Genomic DNA, 14,625 nt, shown 5'->3' with positions numbered 1-14,625 from the left:
TATTCATGACATTCTTTATTGCTGCGATACAATCAGTAATCAATTCTTTGCAGAATTTTTTTTAATTAGGAGTAAAATAATCATTCTTGAGCTAATTAGATAAACCTTAATTGGTAAAAACCAAGCAGAAATAGTAAAACGGAAATGTGGATTATGGAGAGACTGACATCAACTCGAAGCAGCTAACAAGTAGAAATGACTTTGGTCATCATTACTAGTTCTAGGTGGATACATATTGATGAAACTTGGAGCACTGGTCATTGGTTTTCGGCAATTGGCCTGGTGAATACCATAGTTCAATATTATGACTAGCCTCATGGCTTACTGTTTTGGCTTTACTGCATGTTTTGTTGGAGAACCATGTTCGCATCTAGGTCTACGGCAGTATCCCTTTTTACTTTACTTCCGACTTCATTAGCCATCCATACAGTAATACCCATTTTTACGTCATTCATACATACATTAATATCCCTCTTTACGTTCTTCATCCTTAAAGTAATACCCCTCTTTATGTCGTTCACCCATACAGTAATACCTATTTTTATGTCGTTCATACATACAGTAATACACCTTGTTTAAGTCATTCATCTGAAGAGTGGTACCCATTTTACGTCGTTCATCCAAAGAGTAGTACTCTTTTTTACGTCGTTCATCCATACATTAGTACCCCTTTTATGTTTTTCATCTACACAGTAATACCCCTTCTAACGTTGTTCATCCGTACAGTAACACCCCTTTTTACGTTGTTCTTCCATATAGTAATACCCCTTTTTATATCGTTCATCCATGCAGTAGTACCCCTTTTTACGTCATTCATACAGTAATACCTATTTATACGCCATTCATCCATACAGTAATATCCATCTTTACGTCATTCGTCCATAAAAGTAATAGCCCTTTTTACGTTGTTCATCCATACAGTAGTACCCTTTTCTACGTCGTTCATCCATACTGTACCCCTTTTTTACGTAGTTTATCCATACAGTAGTACCCCTTTTTCCGTCAGTTCTGACTTTACGTCGTTCACTCCTAAGAATCAATTACAAGGAAGAGAATCCATGTTACATAATTTTTTACCTTGCGTTTCTGATTACATCGCGGAATAATGATTAAGTGCTGTACTGTGCTGAACTGTTCTGTACTTCATATGGAAGTTTATTAATGTAGGTATGTAGCATTTATAAAGTGATAACAGGTTATAAGTGTTTTTTATTATGTGCATAAGGAACATATATACCACTTTATAAGGCAAAAAATCCGACTTGCGACTAAAATTAACGATGTGGGGCTGGGTATTAAATCAGGCTGACGAAAGTCACAGTGCTGAATAGTATCTTTAATTGATTGAATGTATTTACTCACCTTAATGCATGAAAGCAGCATAAACGAAAGACCAAATAACTTCATATTGAGCCCCATGTCTCAAAGTAATCTTGAAGGCGATGTTCTGTGATATTACAGCAGGTATCTGGAAAGAAAGTATCAAACTGAAATTGGTTTAAACTTGTGTATAAAATATGGGGTTGAGGTCCTTTCCGTTATAGTAGTATTCTTAATTGGTTCTAGGAAAATTTGCTCCCGGAAAATTCGGTCCTAGAAAATTCGGTCCCAGAATATTTGGTCCCGAAAATTCGGTCCCAGAATATTTGGTCCAAGACAACTTCTGTAATCTATTTAACTAATCCTAAAATACTCCATCTGAAAAAGGCATACATTGGTGGTGATTGCTTAGAAACTGTTAACAAATGGGTGCGTAGTTTAATGGATGAATTTAGCAGTTGGTTATTTTTGTTATTCGAGCATTTGCAAATGGTATTTCAGAACGTGACACATCCTCGGGTCTGTTGCTTGTTTGGAAACAGGAAAATAATGCGCACTTTACATTCATAGTATTTGAAAAGCTACATGTGACAAGATTTTTCTTGAGCTGTAAAATTTGCAACCATATATTTAACTTAGGAAAGTATCAACTGACTGTAAACGGGCAATTATAGTAATAATAATAATAATAATAATAATAATAATAATAGTAATAATAATAATAATAATAATAGTTATTATTATTATTATTATTATTATTATCATTATTATTATTATTATTATTATTATTATTATTATTATTATTATTAGCTAAGCTACAACCCTAGTTAGAAAAGCAGGATGCTATAACCCCAAGGGTTCCTATAAAGTAAAATAGCCCAATGAGGAAATGAAATGAATAAATTACAAAAGAAAGTAATGAACTATTAATACAAAATACTTTAATCCTATTTTTGCAATTGATGAAGAAACAGACCGTATGCGTTTCTCAAAAATAAAAGTTAAAGAAACATTATTAATACTGAGTTTTGGAGGTTGAGGAGCCATTGTCCTCGACCTATCAACAATCCTACTTTGAGTTTTGTTAGGGTCTAACATCATGCCCAATAATTTGCACCATATACTAATTTTAACTGAATTCTATTAAGGGATTCAGCAACCCCAGATATACTTCCAGTAGATGGACCTGAAGCAAAGAGACTAGCATCATCTGCATATACAACGTGATTGTTTTCTAGGCCAAACCCCATATCATGTGTATAAAGTATGAAAAGTAATGGGCCAAGAACACTACAATGAGGAAAAACAGAAATCACATTCCTATACTCTCTATGGTGCCCATCAAAAATCTATTACTCAAAAATTCCATAATGATGGTAAGAAAAGACCCATCTACTCTCAACTGTTTGAGTTTGTCAACAAGGTCCTCATGAAACACGGTCAACCGCAACACTAAACTCAATACCAATCATACGAACTTCCAGACCACAATAAGGTACTGTTAAATAAACAACACTGTCCACTCTTATGATGGTAACGATAAATCAACTTTCTTAAAGGTAATTGCTCATTCATTAAATTCTTCAGTTTAATTTTCAGGTACAGAATGTTCCCAGATGCAACTTAACTATTATTTGGTGCAATGTGTTTGATGAAAGGAAATATTTGTATTTTTTATGGTTGGAAATGTGAGTTATCCCTAATTTCTTGTTTAATATGCTTAATAAAAGGCTACAGTATGAATATAGTTTTGCTGCTTTAGGCCTATACATGTGATTTTTATATTCGTATTAATACAATTATTCTTCTCTGTTAGTTTTTCATTCTGATGACAGTTTTCTTGGGAAGTATATTAATAAAGTCTGGGATCATTATATGTTGGGACATAATTTTCTTAATTTCCAACTTTTCTTAGTTTCTTGTGATATTTCTGATTAAAAGAAATTTTATAGATATATTTTTTTGTTTCTATATGCATTGGTTTTTTTATCAATAAAATCACTCTTCTGTTTTGTTTCATATTGATTCTGATCAGTTAAATTAAGTCTTTCATCGGCCATTTACTAATAATTTGCGGGATCGAATTTTCCGGTCACCTCCTAGGTTATACTATAATAGGTACTTTAAGATCTATAAAATCTCCACCACTTGTGGTTTTGGTATATGGTAAATTTCTAGGAAAATTGGTTTGTTTTAAATTTATATTTTGCTACAAAGTTGTGATAGGTTACTCAATCGCAATTATAAAGCGATATTTTGTATTTTAAAGGCATTACAAAAGCTGTGATAGAGATTAGTTGCTGTCTATTCAAGAAAAATTAAGAACTAATAATGAAGAACCCTCCCAACCAACTAACTCATTAGCAAAACATGTCCCCAAAGTTCTGTTTTTAAACAAAACAAGGAGTTATTCATGAGAAAGAAACTTTCAACATTTTGAAAAGAAATCAAAGAAAAATTTTCAAAAGTGGCTGTAAATATTATTATACCAGGAACCAAAATATAATATTATATATATTACCGCTGGCAAGCTACACAACCCTCTCGAGTTCCAAACTCACCTGTTTGTTTTTACATTAAATCTGTTACACTTGAAAATATAAATACCCGAACTCTGAGGCAATTGTATAACCCCCAGACAGCAATATAAAAAAACACTGAATATCCAAAGGTCTCTTAAGTACACTCAAAACAAAACTGGGTAATTATTAATACGATCTATTCAAACAACTTCTTACTTTGATTCTTTAACGGGATACAAGCGAGTATGAAATAAACACTGGTGATTGAAATTATACACTCTTTACAAAAATAAATATATTCTATATAAATTATAACACTTTGAAAAAAATTGACATGATAAAAATAAATCACTCTAAATATTAAGCCTGAACAAAACTTAGATTAAGACAAAAGTGTTACACTCTGAAAATTATATGATCACTTGACTTGAAATATTAAATCTGAATAAACCTTAGACTAAGAAAAAAGAAATGATTACACTCTCATGCTTAAACTCTTAAAGATCTTACATAAAGTAACTGATAAACTTACTAACTTCACGTATTTACTTGCACAGGTCCAGTTACAAAAATTTACATAATACCAATACTCACCACAACACAATAAATTTCAAATCACTTGCCAAATTTACAGCAACGTTTTAATTCACTACACACCTTATATGCTGGGGCACAAAATCACTTTAGAGAGGACACACTAGAGACACTTAGAGAGAGAGAGAGAGAGGGAGAGAGAGAGAGAGAGAGAGAAAGAGAGAGAGAGAGAGAGAGGGCACCTTGGTCTCTTTAACAGGACAGCTGTTTCTCTTTTGTCTCACGCATCCCTGGGGCGCTATATATATATATATATATATATATATATATATATATATATATATATATATATATATATATATATATATATATATGTGTGTGGCCAGGAAAAGAAAATTTAGATAACTTTCTTCTTAGATTGAATAGTTTGGTACCATCAATAAATTTCACTATGGAGCTGGAGAATAATTGTACCCTACCTTTTTTGGATTGTCGCATACATAGATGTAATAATAGTCTCAAGTTCAGTGTATACAGAAAGCCAACGAATATCTCGGCATATGTCCATTATTACTCAAACCAAGGCAACAAAGTTAAGAAATCTGTATTTACTTCTATGTTTTTAAGAGCATTCCGAGTCTGCAGCCCTGAATATATTGATGACGAAATAAATGGTATTAGAGCAATAGGTAAAAAACTAAAGTATCCTGAAATTGTGTTAGATGATGCCCTAAGAACAGCAAAAAAGACTTTTTTCGGTAATGATAACAGAAAAAACTATAACACACAAAATTTACTTGTACTACCTTATTGTGATTCATTTAAAGAAATTCCCCAACTGTTAAAAAATTTCAATGTAAATGTAGCATTTAAGAGTAAAAATACAATAAAAACAGCCTTAATAAAGAATTCTCCTGACATTACCAAGGGATGTGTATATCGTATTCCATGCAATGCTTGTGAAAAATACTATATTGGTCAAACTGGTAAAGCCCTAGAAAAGAGAATTGAACAACATAAGAAAAGTGTCAGGTATGCTCAAGATAATAATGCACTCTTTGCCCACGTTAGAGATAAAAATCACCCTATTAATTGGTCAGGTGCAAAGAAATTGGTTCATTCAAACAACTTAGTAGAAAGAAACATCATAGAGTCCAGTTTCATAAAAGAAACCTTTGAAAACAACTTGAATATTGGTCATGGAATGTATAAACTCGACGCCTTTATATGTAAAGAGATTTGTAAACTATATAAAAAAACATTAACCACTTAATGTAGAATTGAATGTATTGTGAATAATTAACGTCGGTGTGAAATTAATATTTAGACCTAAGCTACCATTCATTAAAGGAAACAATTATTTTATATAGTATGCATAAGTATATTGGCACTATATAGTGTTATGCTAGATATAAGTATTGATATATACATGATTATATGTTTATGATATTAATGTTGTATACATATAAATGTATATATGCATAAGTATGTATGTGTATATATGTATATATGTATATATGTATGTGTATATATATGTATATGTGTATGTGTATGTATATGTATGTGTATGTGTAAGTATTTATGTATATGTATATGTATTTGTATCTGTATGTATGTATATATATGTATATGTGTATGTGTATGTATATGTATGTGTATGTGTGTATATATGTATATATATGTATATGTATGTATGTGTGTATATATATGTATATATATATATGTATATATGTGTATGTATTTGTATTTTTGTGTATGTTTTGCTTATGTATTTATATAGATAAGGCTACCGCATTGACATATAAATAACTGTAATGAAAGTATAATAAGAAGAAAAACAAGAATATACCCGCCACAAGAAATGACCCTTTTTAGCAGGTGTCTAACGAGCTTGCGGACTCCTCCTCCTCACACCTGAGTCAAGCCCAGGTAGCGGGTACGGGAGTGTCATTGTTCTCTAAATCTCTATATGTATGTTCGTACTTTTGCTTTCCCTATAAATTGTAAGAAACCTCTCTCAATAAATCAGTCCTCTGAGGAAGTATCACGAAACTAGTCAGGACTCAAGTGTATATTCTGTATTTTCATTTTCCCTGTGGTTCTTCTGCATATATATATATATATATATATATATATATATATATATATATATATATATATATATATATATATATATGACTTAGCTACTTCCAGAAGATTCTAGGTCCGAGATCTGGCAGCTTAGGGGTTGGCCTAAGGGCGTAAGGATTGCCAATAATTGCTCTCTCTGACGCCTACCGACGCAACGCGAGACAACTCTCTCTCTCTCTCACCTAGCTCTGCCCACCTTTTGCCCTCAAAATAAAAAAAAAAGATAAAATCTAACACTAGGGTTTTCAAGAACCTTCCAAAACACGTGGCACATATAAGAATTGTGTATTTTTTCACAAACATTACGCAATACCTCATAAAAATATTAAAAAGAGTCACATAAGCCCCTGTTCATATCTTGTATGGGTCATATAACACTCTTAACAGTTTATGTAAGACTTCATAACAAAATACATGAAATTAAAAGGTAATTCTTAAAAATAACGTAAATTTATATATACTGACGAATGAAAAATACAAATGAATTAACGACGAAAGTCTTACGTAATTTACATAAACTTATACCGACATGAGAGGAACTCATCTGAAGAGCTGGCTATTCACCTCTCCAATGCACATATAAAAACATAAATGTAATCCATTATTAGATTATTTACTCTACACTAGATCAGCTTCGCAAGATAGCTCCCCCCAAAAATGATTATACCTTCCGGGCCTAAATCCATTGATTTAGTCCGAGATAAATAACCTGCAACCACGCTGTCTTTACCTGAAATATACCTTACATTAATACAATACGGTTGTAAACATAATGACCACCTAGTTAACCTTTGATTATTATTTTTCACCTTATTAACATAAGTGAAAGGATTATGATCCAAATACACTGTAATCTCTTCATTTTGTGGTCGATTCACATAAACCCCAAACTTTCTTGTCGCTCAAGTTAACGCTTGCAGTTCCTTTTCAACTATTGACTGGGCTCGCTAATGTTTCTTCAGCTTTGACGATATAAAACAAATAGTGTGAAGAATTCCTTCCTCCTCTTTTTGCAATAAGACAGCTCCAATCCCATTATCTGATGCATCCACTTGGATAAGGAATTTCTTGTTGAAATCAGGTGCTCGCAGTATCAGTTTCGAAGTTGATATGGCCTTTATCCTGTCGAAGGATGCCTTGCACTCGCTGGTCCATACAAATTTTTTCTTGGGGCTAGTCAAATTCATCAACGGAGCAACTACAGCTGTAAAGTTCAGGAAAAAACGTTGGTAGAATCCTGCCATCACTAAAAAGCATTTTAATTTCTTCCTCGTTGTAGGGGGTGATGCTTTCCTTATTCCTTCGATGTTAGCGGCTACCGGGGCTATTATTCCTCTTCCTACTTCAAATTCAAAGTACCAAATTGTTGCCTTTTCAAATCGCTCTTCTCTATGTTTATCATTAGGTATGCTCCTCGTAGCTTTTGAAATACCTTCCTCAGGATTCTTCCCAGGTCACTGAATATACCACAATATCATCGAGGTATACACCTACTCCTTCTATCTATCCTAGAAGGTTACCCATCACTCATTGAAAAGTAGTGGGGGCGTTCATTAGACCACATGGCATGACGGTGTATTGATTTAACCCAAACGGGGTTATAAAAGCGGATAGCAATTTTGCGTTGTTGTCCAAAGGAATTTGATAGTAGCCTTTTAACAAAGCGATCTTGGAGATGAGCCTCGCTTGTCCAATATTGTCAAGTGGTTAGTCGATGAGCGGAAATGGATAATTATTGGTGCCACAATTGATCGAATTTAACTTCCGGTAGTCCATACACATCCAAAAAGATCCGTGCGGTTTTTTGACGAGCAAGCATGGAGAACTGTAAAGGCTAGAACTTTGTTCGGCTAATCCGTTTTGTAACAAATAGTCCACTTCTTTTCTCATGACTTCTCGGTGATATGGCGACAGTCGATAAGAGCATTGATTAAATGATCTTTCCGTTGTTTTGAGGTGTATCTCATGCTTCGTCAGATTGGATTGTTTTGGGACTTCCGAGACAATTTCAGGGAAATTTTCTAATTAATTGGCTTAATTCCTCTTGTTGCTTTTGGTATAAATGAGTTAATTTATGTTCCAAGCTCCGAATGATAGATGAATTATTCACTTTGCTTACTGCCCCTATCTTATATCTGTTGTCGTTTTCCGCGGATAGTATGGTTTGCGCCATACACACTTGTGAAGCTTCGGTCTCATTTTCGCCTAAGTAGGGTCTCAGTAGGTTAACATGTACTTTCCTCTGACTTTTCTTTCTTCCTGGGGTTTCAATAACGTAGGTCAGGTCACTTTCCTTCTCCAAAATCTTGAATGGTTCTTAGAACTTTTTGGTGAGTGGGAATCTCCTTATTGGCAAGAAAACCAATACCTGTTGCCCTTCTGAAAACTGTCTGTCCTTACTTTTCATATCAAACCTTTTCTTCATTTTTTCTTGACTAGTTTTAAGGTTTTCTACGGAAAATTTCCTCATCTCGCTGATCGTTTTCCTCAAGTTTTTTACATATTCTTCATACGTTTTCTCTCGGTCCTTCCATTTTTCTGCTAACATTTTAATCGGTCCTCGTACTTCTCGTCCAGATACCATTTCATTCGGGCTACATTCCATACTTTTTTGATAAGCGTTTCGTTGCAGAACTTTGCTAACATACTTTCCAAAGTTTGATGAATCCTCTCTAATGCACCTTGGTCTCTGGATGATAAGCAGTTGATAGTTGTTGTTTCACATCCAACAGTTTCATTATATCCTGAAATAATTTGACGTGAGATTCGTTCCTCGGTCACTTTGAACGATTTCCGGAATACCAAACTTAGTAACAAAGTCTTGTAACTTCTCGGCGATTATCTTGGCACTAATGTTCCTGATGGGTATGGCTTCTGGGTATCTTGTCACTGGACACATCAAGGCTAACATATATTTGTGACCATTTTTCGTCCATGGTAAAGGTCCCACAATGTCGATTCCTTACCTTGGTGAAGGGTTGTCCTCGAACTTCTATTGGGTGTAAGGGAGCTTTCTTAATTTACTTGTTTGGATTTCCAGCCATCTGACATACGTGATATGCACGGCAAAACTGTTTCACATCCTTTTGCATGCTGAACCAGAAAAAGTGTTTCATAATCTCCTCCATCACCTTCCTTATCCCCATATGTCCCATCTCATCCTTTACGGCGATCACTTGTCTTCTCAACGGTGCGGGAAATAATATCTGACAATATATCCCTAATTCGGCATTTCCAGGGATATCGGCAGATATATGCTTCCTCATAAGCAACCCATCCTTAAGATAATAAGAGGTCGGAAACTGCTGTGCCTCCGTCTCGTCCACCACACAGTACAATAACTCTGTTAACCTTGCATCCTTCCGTTATAATCCTATCAGACTTTTCCTACTTAATTGTCCTACTTCTAATGCTGCGTTTTCTTACTTCTTCCAGGTCCATTTCTTCTTTGTCCTCTTGTCCACTTGTCTGTCGTTCCTCTTCACTCGGGCTTACTCGGGAGTTCTCTTCTTGCATACCATCAAAGGAATCCTCTTCTTTGGTAAACAAATTCTCCAAGGTCATCGCTTTTTCAATTTCTTTTTCTTCTTTTCCAGCCACTTTCTTCATCATACTCCTAGTCGTCACACAACTAGAAAACAGATACGTGTAGTCCTTCTCGAGTTCAGTCGTAGGACTATACTTCAGTGGTTTCTTCGTAACAATGGAACAAGGGACATACGGCGCTCCATCAACCTCATTACCCAGCAGGACATCTACTCCTTCGACTGCCAATGAATCCTTTACCGCAAAATCAAAATTACCAGTCACCAACTCGCATTACAGTTTCAAACAGCAAATAGGGGTAACCTCTTCACCTCCTATTCTCTTCAAAATAACCGAGTCTCCTGTGAGAGACTGTTCCACCAACAGGAGTACTCCTCGTATCACCACACTATGGTTACAACCTGTGTAGCGCAATATCCTGACCATGGTTCGCTCACTCCCGTCTATTGCTGTTAACATACCTTCATGAAAATGTGGTTTAAAGGTATCCAAGTTGTTTGGGTTTGTCCTGTTTGTCGTATAAACATTGGCTGGTCTATTTTCCTCTTCGACCTTTCCCGAATCTTTCTTTGTCTTCCCATTCTGTGAAGGCGAATTATCCTTAATCACTTTGGCGACTGCTTTCGGTTGGTTCAACCAACATTCCTTACTGATATGGCCTCTCTTGCCACACTTAAAACAGACAATATTAACCTTCTGCTTGTCTTTCACGATACTTGAAGGAGGATGATTCGATGATTTTTGCTGTGGTACTATCACATTCTGCTTAGGAACAGTACCAGTGCTTCTTCCGCTGTAACTATTGAACTTGTTCACATAGTTATTACTGAACTGGTTTCCATGGTTCAGCAAATATTTGACACTTGGTCGGAATGAAAGTTGAAACTTCCTACCCGAGGAGGGTTTACAACTGTTAATAATATAATTTTCACTCAGCGAAGTGGCTTTATCAAGTTTCTTCACCTCTCTCTCTCTCTCTCTCTCTCTCTCTCTCTCTCTCAAGTACGTTCAAATATGTTCAGGAATTCCTCGTAGATACTGTTTTAGTACTATCAATTCTTCTAAATCAGCCATCTCCCTCACATTAGCAGCCTCTGTCCATCTCTTAAAACATCATCGTACCTTGTAAGCATAATCCAGGAAAGTAATTTTCTCGTCCTTCCTCAAACTTTGAAACCTTCCATTATAACATTCAGGGGTCATCTGATACACGCTCCTCTTCACTTATTGATACTCCTTCCTCTGGTCCTGAGATAAGGATAAGTAAGCAATGCGTCCTTTCCCAAACAGTACACTCTGTAATAACACAGACCATTTATCTTCAGGCCATTGCATTGTGGATGCGACCATTTCAAAATGATCAAAGAATTCATCAGGAGCTTCTTCTGTGAACCTTGGAATTAACCTCTGTGCATTCGACACATTAAACACGGGATCCTGCATAGCAGGGGTTGCCTCTGTCTGCGTTGTCGACTGTGCATGAGCATTCAACAGCTCCAACTCCCTCGCATGTCATACAATCTCTATTGCCTCTTCCCTTGTATGTCTTGGGATCTCCCTCTCTTCTTCTTCTCGTCTTGCTTCCATTTCCTTTGTACGTTGTATTTCTTCTCTCTCTTCTTCTTCTTCTCGTCTAGCTTCCATTTCCTTCTCTCTTCCCGTCATCTTCAACTTGATCAAATTCTCCTCTGCTGCAATTCGTCAAATCTCAGCATCAACATCCCTTTCTGCTTTCATGCCTTCAGTTTGTGGGTCAACTGGTCCGTGCTTCACTACAAATTTTTCTTCAGCCTCCTCCAACAGTTCACGATCTGCTACAATATCTTCTTCCGACAATTACCCAGAGTTTATCAAAGCTTCTAAGGCTAGACACTTGATTTGGTCTTTAATCATTCCACTCACGCATGGCTACCACATGCCATTATAATAGAGAGCCACTGAGCTTTAGTTACATTAGCTTCTGACAATTCATGAACATTTGGGTTATTCAAAAACTCTTGGATATTAAACTGTGCCATCTTGTACTTTAAGAGATAATTTTATACCTCTCCAAAAATATATATCCTAACAATACACAAAATCCTAACAACAGTAAATTGTTAAAAACTTTTGATCAAGACACGGCCCTGTTCTCACCAATATTTAAAACAGACTCGCTCGATCTCAGGGGCCTTGACAACAAAACTATATCATACTATAGCCCCGTATTTGGGAACCAGAATATAATATTACATATACTGCGGCTGGCAAGCTACTCAACCCTCTCGAGTTCCTAACTCAACCTGTTTGTTTTTACATTAAATCTGTTACACATGAAAATATTAATACCCGAACCCTGAGACAATTATATAACTCCCAGACAGCAATATATAAAACAGTGAATATCCATAGGTCTCTTAAGTACACTCAAAACAAAATTGGGTAATTATTAACACGATCTATCCAAACAACTTCATACTTTGATTCTTTAACAGGATTCAAGCGAGTATGAAATAAATACTGGTGATTGAAATAATACACTCTTTACAAAAATAAATATATTCTATATAAATTATAACATTTTGAAAGAATTTACATAAAAAGATAAATCACTTGAAATATTAAGTCTGAACAAAGGTTATATTAAGGCAAAAATATAACGCTCTGAAAATTATATAATCTCTTGACTTGAAATATTAAATCTGAATTAACCTTAGACTAAGACAAAAGAAATAATTACACTCTGAAAATTATATAATAACTTGACTCGAAATGTTAAATCTGAATAAACCTTAGACTAAGACAAAAGAAATAATTACTCTCTAATGCTTAAACTCCTAAAGAACTTACATAAAGTAACTGATAAACTTACTAACTTCACATATTTACTTGCACAGGGCCAGTTAAAAAAAATCACACAATACCAACACTCACCACAACACAATACATTTAAAATCCCCTGCCAAATTTACAGCAACGTTTTAAATTTCTACACACAAGATATGCTGGGGCTCAAATCACTTTGGAGAGGACACACTAGAGACACTTAGAGAGAGAGAGAGAGAGAGAGAGAGAGAGAGAGAGAGAGAGAGAGAGAAAGGGGGGGGCACTTTGGCTCTTTCACAGGACGGCTGTTTCTCTTCTGCCCCACGCATCCCTGGGGTTGCTATATATATGACTTAGCTACTTCCAGAAGATTCTAGGTCAGAGATCTGGATGCGTAGATTTTGTTCAGTATCGTTCTATATAAACAACTTAGACATTGTTGGTTATAGGTCAATCAAGTTTTGAAAAGGGTTATTTATAATAAAAAAACATAAACAGATTGCAGTAGCTATCATATGGATTAAAGATAACAATTTTGAATAAAAAGGTTGTATAAGCGAACAATCGTTCACCAATAGATCAATATAGCAATAAATTTTTTTATCATTTTATTCATTTAGATATTCACATTCTTATACATATGCTTGTTTCTTTTCATGTATCTTAATTTTCATCTACTAAAGCCTAATAATGAAGTTATTGACCATGGCTTGCTCAATATGATTCTTTTCATATCGGGAATAACGATGAAAAGACATATGATGTACAGTGATCATGATATATGAGTTTTCTAGTGAATGTAAAAAGATTCAAGTGTCAGACATTCTAAAGTGGATCTGAAACTGATATGTCATTAAGTCATTAGTATGTAAATTTACATTTTCCTTTGGTACTGGTGATATTCTTAATTGGTCATTAGAATAATTGCCTCCTTTTATGATTATGATTTGTGCTCTCTTAGAATTTTCAAAGTCCGCAAATTATTATATATTCTAGTTCCAATGTTAGTATTTATTGATATTATCTTTTAACAATAATAATAATAATAATAATAATAATAATAATAATAATAATAATAATAATAATAATAATAGGGAAGTGGGGAATATGGGGAAAGGAAGAGTACCCCTGGATACAATCCAGTTTAGAGCTCAAAGGCAGGTACTCGGGATGGGAAAGATTAAGGAAATAGGGAGAAAGAGAAGTACAGGAGAAGAATAAAAGAGAGGGGCAGACCCTCTTGCGATATTAGGGAATTGGTATTATTAACAAACAAATGATAAAAACATATTGTTATATTATTTTGTCTGCAATCCTACTTAGTAATGCAGGATGCTAAAAGCTAAGGGAAGAGCAATGCAGAAGTAAAGAACAAACTAAGTAGGAAAAATAATATAAAAACAAATATGATAAATTAAACTATGAAAACCTTAAACACCTAGGTTAAATTTCTGCAGTCTCTGTTATTCAGCCATTGTACATAACTTGGAGTATCATTTCATAATTTGGTTACAGTTATGACAAAAGATTTAGAAAACTATTTGTTACTGAACCCCAGAAACCAATGCCCAGAGAATTTTACACTAAGCAAGAGAATGGGATTTTCAGAACAATAAACCTCTATGTTTGTCATTCTTTATACAGGACGTATGGAATTATATTACATGTGTGACAATGTTTGTAACTGTTACCAGCATGAAATTATTATTATTATTATTATTATTATTATTATTATTATTATTATTATTATTATTAACTAAGCTACAAC

The 14,625-nt window shown here is 34.6% G+C and overlaps 1 protein-coding gene across 1 annotated transcript in view; it reads right to left on the bottom strand.

Annotated features, from left to right (window-relative positions):
• Nucleotides 1–14,625, bottom strand: part of LOC137659000 (neurogenic locus notch homolog protein 2-like) — a 68,756-nt gene that overhangs the window by 47,812 nt on the left and 6,319 nt on the right. The window contains exon 2 of the mRNA XM_068394103.1: nt 1,363–1,468. Coding sequence (XP_068250204.1) covers nt 1,363–1,419 — 57 coding nt within the window. The 5' untranslated portion in view covers nt 1,420–1,468. The remainder of the gene's footprint in view (nt 1–1,362; nt 1,469–14,625) is intronic.

This window comes from Palaemon carinicauda, chromosome 19 (assembly GCF_036898095.1).
Source record: "Palaemon carinicauda isolate YSFRI2023 chromosome 19, ASM3689809v2, whole genome shotgun sequence".
Classification (NCBI taxonomy): Eukaryota; Metazoa; Arthropoda; class Malacostraca; order Decapoda; family Palaemonidae; genus Palaemon; species Palaemon carinicauda.
The sequence above is the reverse complement of the archived record's forward strand: the minus strand, read 5'-3'. Positions and strand labels throughout refer to the sequence as shown.